Below are 13,304 nucleotides of genomic sequence, written 5' to 3'. Positions count from 1 at the left end.
CGCAGGGCCTTATTTCTTTGAAGAAAATGAGAGAGCTGTCACCATGAACTCAAGAGTGTTATCTGACCAAATTGTGTGAATTTCTCATCTCGGAACTTCGCCACTGTGGCATAAATGATCAAAATGCTTCGTTTCAGCAAGATGGCACAACAGCTCACACTTCCAGTGCTTGTATATCTGAGGTACGGAAGTTGTTTATAGAGAAAATGATACCCAACAGAGGAGATGTTGACTGGCCAGCCATATCTTCAGACCTTACTCCATGTGACTTTCGTCTGGGGCTTCCTCAAGAAAAAAGTGTACATCAGTAAGCAACATACAGCGCTTCAATTAAAGGATACCTCTGAGCGAGAAATTTGTGCTATACCCTTTAATATGTTGGAGAGAGTGATGACAAACTTCACACAGAGAGTTGATGGGTGTGCCAGAAAAAGTGGCAAGTACTTAAGGAACATTATCTTTCACAAATAACTAATTTGTCAAAATTAACATATACGATGTAAACTGTTATTCGCTGTGTATCTTTTGAAATAAAATAAGCTGCTATATCTCTAAATGTGTCTGTAAACTATAAATTCAAATCACTGAAGACCCCAATAAATTTAATTAATCAAATTTTTGTCAGTCACCTAGGTGCAAGATCTCTGAATACTACCTTTAGCCTACACAAAACGGAACATCTGCTTTACAGAAGCTCTCCTGCGAAACCTGCAGAACTAGCACTCCTGAAAGAAAGGATATTGCGGAGAGCTTCTGTAAAGTTTGGAAGGTAGGAGACGAGGTACTGGCAGAAGTAAAGCTGTGAGTACCGGGCGTGAGTCGTGCTTCGGTAGCCCAGTTGGTAGAGCACTTGCCCGCGAAAGGCAAAGGTCCCGAGTTCGAGTCTCGGTCGGGCACACAGTTTTAATCTGCCAGGAAGTTTCATATCAGCGCACCCTCCGCTGCAGAGTGAAAATCTCATTCTGGAAACATCCCCCAGGCTGTGGCTAAGCCATGTCTCCGCAATATCCTTTCTTTCAGGAGTGCTAGTTCTGCAGGTTTCGCAGGAGAGCTTCTGTAAAGTTTGGAAGGTAGGAGACGAGGTACTGGCAGAAGTAAAGCTGTGAGTACCGGGCGTGAGTCGTGCTTCGGTAGCTCAGTTGGTAGAGCACTTGCCCGCGAAAGGCAAAGGTCCCGAGTTCGAGTCTCGGTCGGGCACACAGTTTTAATCTGCCAGGAAGTTTCAATATATGCTGGTTACAGGTCATTCAAATCCCCCCGATCAGATGCCTGGCCTTACCAAAGGGAGAACTGAACAGAATCAGCATGAAAGAGATTGCTAAGCGACTTTGTATTACATCAAACTAATTTTTAGTTTCACATTTTGTGCAAGAAAGAAGGGGCCCACAAATCACTCTGAACCTAACAACTCTCACAATGATTGTCACCCCATGTTGAGCAAATGGTTGACTCATACTAATGATAAGCCAGAGTTTCTCAATAATGTGCAAGTAATTTCAATTATTTCCACAATATTCTTTAACAAAATCAAAATTATATTGTGCAGAGACAAAATAACTGTCCATACTTACCTTCAGGAGATGCTACTCCTAATGCCGCTGCTACTAAAAGCACAAAAGAAAATACTGCTCCTATCTTTCGAAACACTGTGTTCCATCTAGTGGGAGGAAAGGGATTGATTGGGGAAGATCGGGGGAGGAAGAAGGAAGAAAAGGAGAAAGCGGTGAGAAATCACTCTAAGCCTAGGCTGACAAGGGGAGGCCGCCAATTGTGAAATTCAGATTTGATTCATACTGCGCATAATAAAAGCTCATGGCCAGAGGTGTAATGTGGCAAAGCACCAAGATGCACTTCTCAGCCGTTGTCGAGAAAATCGACAGTTAAAAGAAACCGTTGCGGTGAAATACTCTCTACGATTAATGATTTTCTACAGCCACAACCTGAAAGTCTCCCAAATACCAGAGTCACACTAGCCCACATAACCCTTACCCACAACTACTTTATACCTTCAAGGCATAGACCTACAAACAGAGGAGGATGGCAATCAGAACCAGTTGACACTACCCTGTGTCACCTTTCAAACAGCCACATGAAAGAGGTGTGTCTCAATTTCCACAAGATATGCCCTAGGCTTGAATCTCTGTGATCTGGACTCATGGCATACGTACACCTTTTACAAACTCAATCTAACTTCATCATTCTCCAAATCCACTATCACCTTGCTGAATGTTTATCTTCCGATTGAGGATTACTTGCAACTCTCAGACCAAATCAGAGCAATCAATAAGTGACAACATTTTCACTTTGAGCCACCTCTTCAACATGTATGAATCCCTTCAATGCAGCCCATGAGTCCATTCTGAACTTCCTGCCCCAACACCAAATCCCTCAAAATCTAAACCCATCACCTCTCCCGGCATTTCTTCTCCAGCAAAACAAATCTTCCAGGCAGTTTTCTTTGATCCTCCAACAAGCAGCTGCTACCCACAAAAAAGTCTAGGCACCTCTATTGCCACCACGCAGAACAAATGCCTGAACACATTACTCCACAAAGGCTATGCCTTACTAAGTGAAGCCCTGAAACAGACTACGACTCCCTTATACCCTTCCAACATAACCTACCATTGCCTACCAACACCCTCCACCTCATCACAGACAATTATCCCTACTGTCCAGTTCCTACCCCCTGAAATTATTCCCATCATAATACATATCCATTGTACCCAACTACTGTCACTTACTCCAGCCCAATCCAAGAATAAATCCTATGACACTAAAGACAGAGCTACATGTGAAACCACTCACGGTGTTTACAGTGAAAACGTGCTGTTTGGTATAGTTTTTTCTATAGAGTAATACTATCATTAAACTGAACACGTACCCAAATGAACACAAACAATTGTACTTAAGGACATCCAGTGCCTAGTTGCTCAGCATGATATGTAGCATAACTCTACATACTTGAGTTCCTACTTCACCACATGGGCCAATAGGAGCTTCCCACCCAGTATTAGTTCCGCTGAACTGCAGATATGAGAAGTTTCTTGCCAACTCATCAATTCATCCCATAACTTTCCTAAATGGAAGTTCTGTTAATATTCCCTGTTTTTCAATAAGGTAGAATATCACTGTTGACTCACACATATATTCACTTATCAATCTATTTTGAACTGCCTTTCAATTTAGGCTGTGGGTGAGCTGCCTCTCATGCCCCACATTTTACAACCTTTCTCAAACAAAGTATTTAAGGGTGAACAGTAGCACCAACTTGGTTATTTGTCTTTGATGGGTAATCTTTCATCGTGAAAGCTGTATTGGCCACAGTATGTGACAGTCTGGATGTCGAAGCAGCCACACTAGCTAAAGTGATTATCTTAGTTCGAGTGCAGATCTTTGGACTTTTAATGATTTTGGTGAGTGCAGGTTAGTACTTAAACTTCTTGCTGGACTTGAATATGAGTGGCCATGCAAACTTTACTTTGTGGCATCTGAGGCAGCTGAAAACATTTACTACTTCGTATAATTAACACTATGCCATCTGGCGACACCACAGTGGTGTAGTGCACGAAATAGCGGTCAACGGCCGGTAACACCACAGTGGTGTCTTATGCACAGTATCAATCACTGGCCAGCAACACCACAGTGGTGTCATGAGCATAGTGTCATGCAGTGACCGGTGACAGCACTTTAGTATCTTTTGCATTCTGTTGGTGTTTTGTTTTTATAAGTACTTGTGCCCTTTCATCATGGCAGACAAGAGAGGCGATACAGTTATTTACGATGAATGCGTGGACATTTCGTCTGATGTTCCAGACAACTTGGCCGATTGGAAAGAAGACATTGGATCTCAAAAAAATGAAAGTGAAGCAGAATCATCGGAAGATAGTGAAATACGCCCAAGAAGAATTCAGCGAACACTATGGTTGCCAACTGATTTGGATGAATCAGGCGAAGAAGATGACGCACAGAGGTCAGACTGATTTACCGAGGATCAATAATAAATTTGAAGGATCTCCGGATCCAAACATATGTCCCAAAAATACACAGAGCGTCAAGGGTATTGTATAATTATGTATTGGGAATGATCTATTTGAATACATTATTAATGAAACCAACAAGTACTACAGTCAAAATTGCAATAGAAGGAAACTGTATTTTAAAAAAAGCCAAATTTTTCAATGATACAGGACCAAAACTTAGAAAATGGTTGGGGGCTTCCTATTCTTATGGGAATTGTAAAAAAAGCAAGGATCAATGATTATTGGTCAACGAATCCATTGATAGACACACCGATATTTCGCAAAACAATGTCCTGCAACTGATTCAGACAAATATCATAATTTGTACATTTTTCTGGAAACAACAATAAATCAGATAATGCTGACCGGCTTTTCAAAGTGCAATTCGTAAATTGATTATTTTTCCAAAAAGTTTGAAGAAACTTTTAATCTAAGCAAAACATCTCAACTGATGAAGGAATAATACCATGGCGTGGATGGTTAAATTTTAAAGTTTACAATCCGTCGAAAATTATGAAATATGGCACACTCATTTGGATGCTGTGTGATTCGAGTATGGGATACATTTCCTCATTCAAGACATATTCCAGTGCTGGACAGTCTTTAGGAAAAACAGTGATGGAACTAATGACGCCTTATGGAAAGTGGCATCACCTCTACAAGGATAATTATTTTAACAAAAAATGAAAGCGCGCAAAAGTCAATGGGTTTGAAGCTTGTTATCAAAGGAAAGGTGAAGTACTCACACAGGTATGGAGAGCTTCGAAAACTAAAACGATACGAATGACCTCTACAATACATAATGCCACTTTGACTGACACTCAAAGGAAAGTGTGTTAGACTACTACAAATACATGAAAGGAGTGGATTGGGTAGACAAATATTTGAGTTATTACCCTATATACAGAGAAATCATAAAATGGTCAAAATAGGTTTGCATGTACCTGTTTAACTGCGCATTATTTAATGCATTCCATACAAGTCAATATTTCAATACAGAACACACGAGTCTCAAATTTCACGATTTTTTATTGGAAGTGTCCGATTCATGAACAGAAGATCATTTATCCGCTTCTGAGCAAAACTTGGAGTTTGCCACTGCATCGTGTACATCTCATCATGATCCAGTTGACATGCTTTCTGGTCACATTAAGCAACACCAACTAATACTTATTACCGAAATGAATAAACAAAAATGAAGAAACTGCCAAGTATGTTCCAAACTTAAGTATCAAAGACAATACAAATAAAGAACTATATGAAACACACAAACACTGTATTTATTTACGTACGTTTATTTTCAAAATTTCATGAAAGTAGGGGGACAGGGTTGAGAACTTATAAGAACTGACGATGAGATTAGTAAAACTTCACAATTTATAATTGCTCGATAATGTCAAGAATGGCCAGTGACAAGCGAAGTAACCGAATTAGTGCTGCTGGTGCCAAACGAATAAATCTGCACTAGATATGCAGACAACAAAGTGTTAATATGGAGACACACACATGGTGAATTTGCCCTTCCCCCCCTCCCCCTCCCCATGGTGATTATTTAGGGTAATGAACTTTAGTTTTATGTTACAATTAATAGTGAGAAACTAGGCTTTCAGACTGAGAGTTTGCTATTGAATTTTGTGACTAATGGGCAGTTAAACAAACTCTGCACACACACACACACACACACACACACACACACACACGCGCTCCTCTGTTCTGCTGCACTACATTAATAATTATTTGTCTTCATTTTCATTTGTCAGGGGTGATCCTATGCTATTGGACGAGTCGAAGGTAGCAGATAGCGGATGGCCCTCAAATATGGGTTTTAGCTATAAGTAAGACAAAACCCAAATACAATGCTGGAAATAAGGGGGAAGTCATTGTATTGCCAAGTGCGGTGACAAGTAATTCACCATTGTATGAGTAGATAATAAATTCAAACCAAATAAAACTCACACCTCACAGTAAAGAGTGCCCAAACACTCACATCAGTACACAATGTACCCCTCTGGTGGCAAAACACGTGTATTCGCACACCTAAACAATCATAAAGGTGTTGAATGGAAACCTGGAATAGATAGTCTCAAGAATCTACCATCCTTTGTCACAATTCAGCAATAGTTCATGCAGGCCCCAAAGAATGAGTAAGTTCTCACTTTATCAGGATCCAGAAGTGTGGCAGGTTAGCCTCTGGCAGAACTACAATCAGTGAACACCACATATCAATGGTAGGCAAAGAAAACCTTTTAACTCCATTTTGTTAAATTTTACGGGAGAAGCAAAAACAGTTTCTTAAAAACTATGTGAAGTGATACACACAATGTTGCTTCATGTGTAGCTCTATAGCAGAAGCCTAGTTATTCACAGGTTAGAGAAATCCATGCCCTTTCAAATCACTCTCAGATAATGGAGTTACTGGTATCACGAGGTTTTCATTGCCTACCATCAATATGTCCAATGCTACACAACCCCTGCCCCCCAAACTATGGACCTTCCATGGTGGGATGGCTTACATGCTTCAGTTATACAGATAGTTGCAACCACAACAGAGGGATACCTGCCGAGATGCCACATGAACATCTGGTTCCTGAAGTGGAGCAGACAATTCATTCCCAACACAGCTGCGCACAATCAGTCTGCACATAACCCCAAGAATGACTCTCTGCACACTAACTCTGCTTATGGCCAACAGCATTTGGGCATTGTTAATTTTTTTAAAACAAGTGGCAACAGTCTGAATGATTCCCTGATCTGGCTTTGTAATATCAACCAACAATGCTTTGCTGTACCAATACTGTGAACAGCTGAAAGCTAGGGAAAACTACAGCCATTATTTTTCTTGTGGGAATCCAGCTCTTCTGTGTGGTTAAATGATGGTGACATCCTCTTGAGTAAAATATTCTGGACGCGAAACAGTCCCCCATTCAGATATCCAATGCAATGACTGCCCAGGGGTATATCATCAGGAAAGAGGTATCTGGCAATCTATGGGCCAGAGTGTAGAATGCTAGAGCCCTTAATCAGGCAGGTAGGCTAGGAAATTTACATGGGGAATGGATAGGTTAAAGTTAGATATTGCGATGTTAGTGAAGTCCAGTGGCAGGTTGAACAGGACATTAGATTAGGTGAGTACAAGGTTAATTTAGCATTAATGTGGAGTGTAGGTAATAAAATTTGTAGAGGGAGACCAAGAGATGAATACAGTAGACAGGTTGTTAAGGAGGTAGGTTGCAGCAATTATTCAGGATGAAGAAGCATGCACATGATTGAGTAATGTGGAGAACTGAATCAAACCAGTCTTCGAACTGACAATGATGACATGCTCAATGCTGATCCTATCTCAAAACAAGTAAGCACCAGTATAAATGCTACCCTTGCTGTCTTGGGGGCAGAGAGTGGCCTGAAGACTAAGGGACAGAAGACCCTAACACAAAACCAAAGAGCAGAATCAGTGAATCTTTGTTGTTATCACACAGTAATATGGTACTACTTGCTCATCTGGAATTAAAAAAAAAAACACATCAGCAATGCCCAAATGCTATTGACCACGTGCAGAGTGTCATTCTTGTGGTTACATACAGAATGGTTGCACGCTGTCATGTAGTGGATGAATTGTCGGAAGAATTTGCTAGGAAGTTGCAAACATTGCGTTGATTTGTAGGGTACAAGTATTTCAGCAAATCTGTTCAATCATGGAAAGGGGCACAGAGTTACTTATGAAAACTGTGGTTGAAACAATGTTTTGTTTGTTAATCAGGAACTTCCAAGGCGGAACATATTTGCTATCAGTACATTTTCATTTTTAAAAAGATAGCTTCCATGATTAGTGATTGCTTGTTGAATTAAAGTGGAAATGTAATGCAGAACTGGTTTGGTTTGTAAGTGCAAAATGAGCTTAACTGTTAACACAAGTTAGATTTAGGCATTGTTGGAGAGCATTTTATTTGCCAAACAGGTCATATATGTAAGTAATATGATGTGTACTGTTATTACTCCAAGGTGATATTTTCACCATTTAATCAAGATACTTCAACACCTGAAAAACACGAGACACGCTTGTTGTATTAGGCACACGATCAGATTTATTTTGTTATGAACTGCAGTTTCTGTGAAGCTCCAATAGTGGAGTCCAATAGTCAAGAAATAACTATTAAGGAGCTTTGCAACCCTGACTGGCAAATTTGCATCCTCCACACTGAGGGTTGGCGACAGGCTACCAACCTGCCTCAAAAAATAATTATCTGTATAAATGACACACTAGGATCTTGGATAGGGCTGATCTCTGCAAAATGACCAAGTGAGAACATGGAGTACGAAATGAAGTATACTTAGCTATACTAGCCTGGAGCAGCAAAACCAGCCTGGAGAAGCAAATTGCATTGTAAAGGAAGCTGATAAATATGGAATACACTTGCTGGCTCTGCAAGAGCCAAGGTGGACAGGAACTGTGTCTGTAGAAATGGAGAACTATATCATGTTCTATTGAACCTTGGAAGCAAATCCCTTACTAGATACTGGTTTTGTGGTGAATCCTAGTGTACCAGTCCTTTAGATTTTAAAATCAATCAATCCCAGAGTCTCACATGTAGCAGTAATTTCCAGGAAACAGTTTGCCACATATATAAACTGTTATGCCCCAATTGAAGAGAGTGATGGTATCAAAAATGATTTATTCTACAAGAAGATAGGGACAGTCTAACAATTTGCCAAGCGAGAACAACAAAACCACCTCGGGAGATCTTAATGTGAAAGCAGGGAAAGAAGAATCCTTCAACGAACCCACTGGAAAGCACAATGTACACAATGTAATTGTTCCTAAGCAGTACTGACTTCATCAGGAAGAAAATATATTGTGGGAACTTGGTTCTCTCTGGTAGGATGTCAGTGAACTAAATTTATAGTGATATAGACAGGAATAAGTAAGTGGATGCCGATCAGACTTCCCAGCCAGGGTAGTGATCAACAGAATTTTTGGACCCAGGAAGTGAGGAGGGAGGGAGGTGGGGGGCGACACACACACACACACACACACACACACACACACACACACAGATATATATATTACTGAATGTGATCAGGAACGTTTAAGCAATGGTAATATAAGGCACTTTCAAGATCAAATTGACCAACCATTTTGAAGTACTGGAGAATGAAGAGGATGGAAATATTCTGCTATACCAAAACTTGAAGGTAACTGCAGGTGCAATTAAAGAAGCAGTGAAAGAAGTAACTTCAAAGCAAAATTTGATGAGAAAAGTGAGAATGCTATCCAGACAGCAAGCTGAACTGTACGGGTAATTGGACATCACGAGGTCCTATGGACCTTATCTCACAAAGTAAGCAAAGTACTTTGTTTTCACTTGAATTCACAATTGTGTAAGGCCACCATTTGCATATGGCAAAGATACATTTATTGAGTTTAAGTGATAATCATTTTGTTTTGACAGCACTATTAATCTCAAGATGTTTAACAGCGTAGTTTATTTGTATATTACTTCACTAACCTGTCTACCATTATTACAATCATCTAAAGGGTCAGTTCTTTAGTAAGTGCTCTGGTGTAAAATCAACCCTGAAGCAAGTGAAGCTAATAGTCTAGGTAACATCCACACCACAGGTTTGATTTTAAAAACGAGTGGCGCAATCGTAACTTGTGTATACTATGTCAATTTCAGTCAGTCACATCCAAAATAGGAGATTGAACCTAAGACATGTTACTTAGGCAATTGACCTAAACTTTTTTTCCTAATTTTTAAAAAAATTTTATACTGTGTGTAAAAAATTTTTGTACCATGTATAAAAATTTCTTCAAAAATTTGAGGAAGTATTAGCAACTGTAAAGAATTACTTTCAAAACACACAGGTAAGATGAATGTATTTAAAGAGTTGTCATCTGGTAACCTACAGTAACATATTGCCTGTCAACTTCTGTCTCACATACTTAAGTTGAAGTTAGTTTAACGCTTTTCCTGACATTTCACCAGCACACGTTGCGAGCATTGTCAGACGTTCACCCTCCATTGCTGGTGGCTGACTGGAGTCTAGATCGCAGTCAGAAATTGATGTCCCTGTCATGTAAACATCTCAGGGCCTTTATAGGTCATTACTTCTGTGGTACACCCCTGTGGGGAAGAGCTACCAGGCCAGTTCATCCACGCAAGCCTTACAAATTCGCAAACATGACTACAGCTTCAACAAGAAAAAAAGCCTCAAGGTTACTGGATTTCCGTGCTGCAGCAAACTGCAGTTACATATATTAAGGGGATAATCACAGCGGTAATGACCTTGAAAAATTCCTCTGATGTTTGCACAATAGGTACATATCTGCCCACGAGCTCGACTTTAATCGGCCACCAGCAATGGAGGATGAACCTTTGATAATGCCAGCCATTTATTGAATGTCAGCTGAAGAAACAAACAGAAGCAAACAGGCAAAACGAAAAGAAGTGACCATGAAGGCCTAAACAATACTAAATCTACCCTACGGTTATGTTGGTAATTCACCCTAAATTTGCATAGTGAGTGGGGTATGTGTGTTTGAATACGAAAACAGTCGACACAGATGCAGCACGAACTTGGTATGATGAAAAGGAATTGCAGAAACCGAACTGGTAGACTGATGCTCTTGGCTTGGAAGCAAATTACTGTTACCACCAACTCCTGACAGCATTTTATAATATAAAAAGTATTCCTTGCTTGACATTTGTTCTCAAGTAGACTTTGATGGTGTATCTTCTTTTCACTACAGGGCTAGTGTCATTATGTATTTCATTTACCCTTATATGTATAAATAGGTGACTTCTTCTAACTTAGTGTTTCGAAGACAATCACATCACACTCCATATTAAGTAACACTAACAAAAATGTAAGAATAAGAACTTTTTTTTAAAGTGAAAGACTGTCAACTATGTTACATAACATTATGTGATGTCCGCATTATTTCACTCCCTTGAAAAGAAAGGTACAAAAATGCAGAGCTTCTCTTTGGCATCACCTGAATCTAAACAACAAATCTTATTTCTTTTGAGCACAGTGAACACACGAAATTCTAGAAATCAAAAAGATATTGGCACACAGTGCAACTAACATACTAACTGCCAATATGGTTTGTTTATTTTGGACCAAATGAGATCTCTACAGTCAAGCATGAAACTGTTTTTCCTACAGGTTCTCCATTCCCCAAAATTATGTCATGGTTGCTGTGATGGTTACAATAAGAAAATACACAAAAACTTTCACCATGACTCTTGTCAAGAAGCCAGCAAGGTGCTAATACGAATTGTTTATATTAACTGGTCTCTCAAATTCTAAAGGCTCAGTTGGGATCTAAAACTGCATGACAAAGTAAAAATTTACAATTGGCATTGCAGTACCTGGTCTGAAACAATGCTTATTTCTTGTACCATCATGACTGTGCAGTATTATAATTCACTTAAGCAGTGTTCTGCCCCTGGGATCTTACCTGTACAGCCGTTCCAGATGCATATCTTGTCCAATGCATCCATCTATCACTAGTAACTCCAGCCCAGCCACTGGGACCACTGAAATCACCAGAGGCAGAGCTACCTGTGATCACTAACTTCATACAAAATGGAATGTAAACACAAAGAAGTTCCATTGCTAATAATGAGTTAACAGTAGCAAGGGTTGGCTATAAGCAGATGTTTGTGATGTGGAGGTGAAATACTTAGATACAGGTAACTGTCTGAAAATCTCTAAAATTACTAGCCTGCTCTTTTGAATTCCAGTTCCTAATCTTGCCTGTATCATCTACCTTTCATACTCCCACTCATTTTTTTAAAGCTGAACTATATTGCACAAATATACAGTTCCCTATTTCCAAATTTGAAATGACGTCGACTTTTGTTAAGTTTAATAGTGTATAATAGTTTAAAATGAGGGATTTAGTATGTTCTGGTCGTTTGTGTCACAATGAAGTAAAAGTCACTTTAATGTAACACTAGATTAATGTTTGGCCATTCCATTCTCTGTGGTATTACCCATTAACTTCACATCAAAGGGAATAAAGTTGAAAGAAGGTTAGAATTTTTGGTCTAGAAATATACTGCCATAAATTTCACAATAAATCCTAAAGAAGTGTTGATCTATAATGACAGCAAATAGTGTACTAAGATACTGCAGCAAATCATACCACCAATTAATGTTAGTATACACAAACACATAAAAAAATTAAAACTGACCACTAAACCTCTTAATACACTACAAGTACTGCACAGATACATACATTTACTATTTTCTGTTTGTATCTCCAATTCAACTTAATTGCAATGTGTATTTGAGAAATTCCTTCCATATTTCTGAAGATAACACATTTAAGCCATATTTCAACAGACTCCAGTGCTGCTTCACAAGTACTCTCTAAGATCTACACATAAGAACTGCTGCTTTTGGTCATACCTCAAAACAGATACCTACACAAGTAACTAATGGGGTGGTCTTAGTCCACTCTTTTCGTAATACTATAAACAAATAACTTTTTAAATTTCAACCAATGCTTTAAACATTTTTGCTAATTTCAAAACAAGAATACTGACAAAAGATCTCTTACCATCTCCTCTCATAGAGCAATTTACCATCTTCAATTCTTGTCTCTGGTAGTGAATTTTCTGGGACAGCTGGGGTAACAGGCAAACCAGTGTTGGATACAAGAGCTGGAAACAAATACCATCCATGAATATGCATTAATAGTTATGTCAAAAAACACAATCTCCCTATTTGCAATTCCAAGCACTAACATATGGAATAAACGGAATGGTAAACCTTGTGGAACGTAACAACAAATACACAACATTATTTAACAGAACAGTCAAATATATATGGACTAAATAAATCAATAATAAAACAAGGACCATTAGTAGGGAACAAGAAATGGGTTACTAGAAAATCGAAAAAAGTTTTCTAATTCCAGATGTGTAATTACCATATAAAACTGATTAAAGGAAAAACTCATTAAGGATGAAACACAAGTATGCCTGTCACATTAAAGCAATCTCTGGAAATTGGTGAAGAAAGGAAGGCACAAATAATTAGTTCTAAACTCATTATAAAAAAAAATTTACACACTGTACTGGTTGATGTGTGCAACAGCACGTATTAATAAAAACAGAATATACCTTTAATGTAAGACATTTAATGATCAGACGATGAAAGTATCTCCTCACTTTGGCTGTTCTAAAGTGACAGATATTTGATCACTCCCAGAATTTATCAATGATAGATATCAAAGCCCATATTTCAAACAGTTACATAAACAAAAGAAAATGG

General features: G+C 38.9%; 1 protein-coding gene across 2 annotated transcripts in view; it reads right to left on the bottom strand.

Moving 5' to 3' along the window:
- Window positions 1-13,304, bottom strand: part of LOC124613323 (sin3 histone deacetylase corepressor complex component SDS3) — a 119,461-nt gene that overhangs the window by 11,041 nt on the left and 95,116 nt on the right. The window contains exons 6-7 of one of the 2 annotated variants that reach the window (XR_006979634.1): window positions 12,589-12,691; window positions 11,482-11,560 (exon numbers count right to left, since the gene is read on the bottom strand). Coding sequence is in view for 1 of the 2 variants with exons in the window: in XM_047142023.1 (XP_046997979.1) it covers window positions 12,589-12,691 (103 nt within the window). In the remaining variant the exon portion in view is untranslated. The remainder of the gene's footprint in view (window positions 1-11,481; window positions 11,561-12,588; window positions 12,692-13,304) is intronic. The other variant, XM_047142023.1, reaches the window with a different exon arrangement.

The sequence above is a fragment of the Schistocerca americana genome, chromosome 1 (assembly GCF_021461395.2).
Source record: "Schistocerca americana isolate TAMUIC-IGC-003095 chromosome 1, iqSchAmer2.1, whole genome shotgun sequence".
Classification (NCBI taxonomy): Eukaryota; Metazoa; Arthropoda; class Insecta; order Orthoptera; family Acrididae; genus Schistocerca; species Schistocerca americana.
The sequence above is the reverse complement of the archived record's forward strand: the minus strand, read 5'-3'. Positions and strand labels throughout refer to the sequence as shown.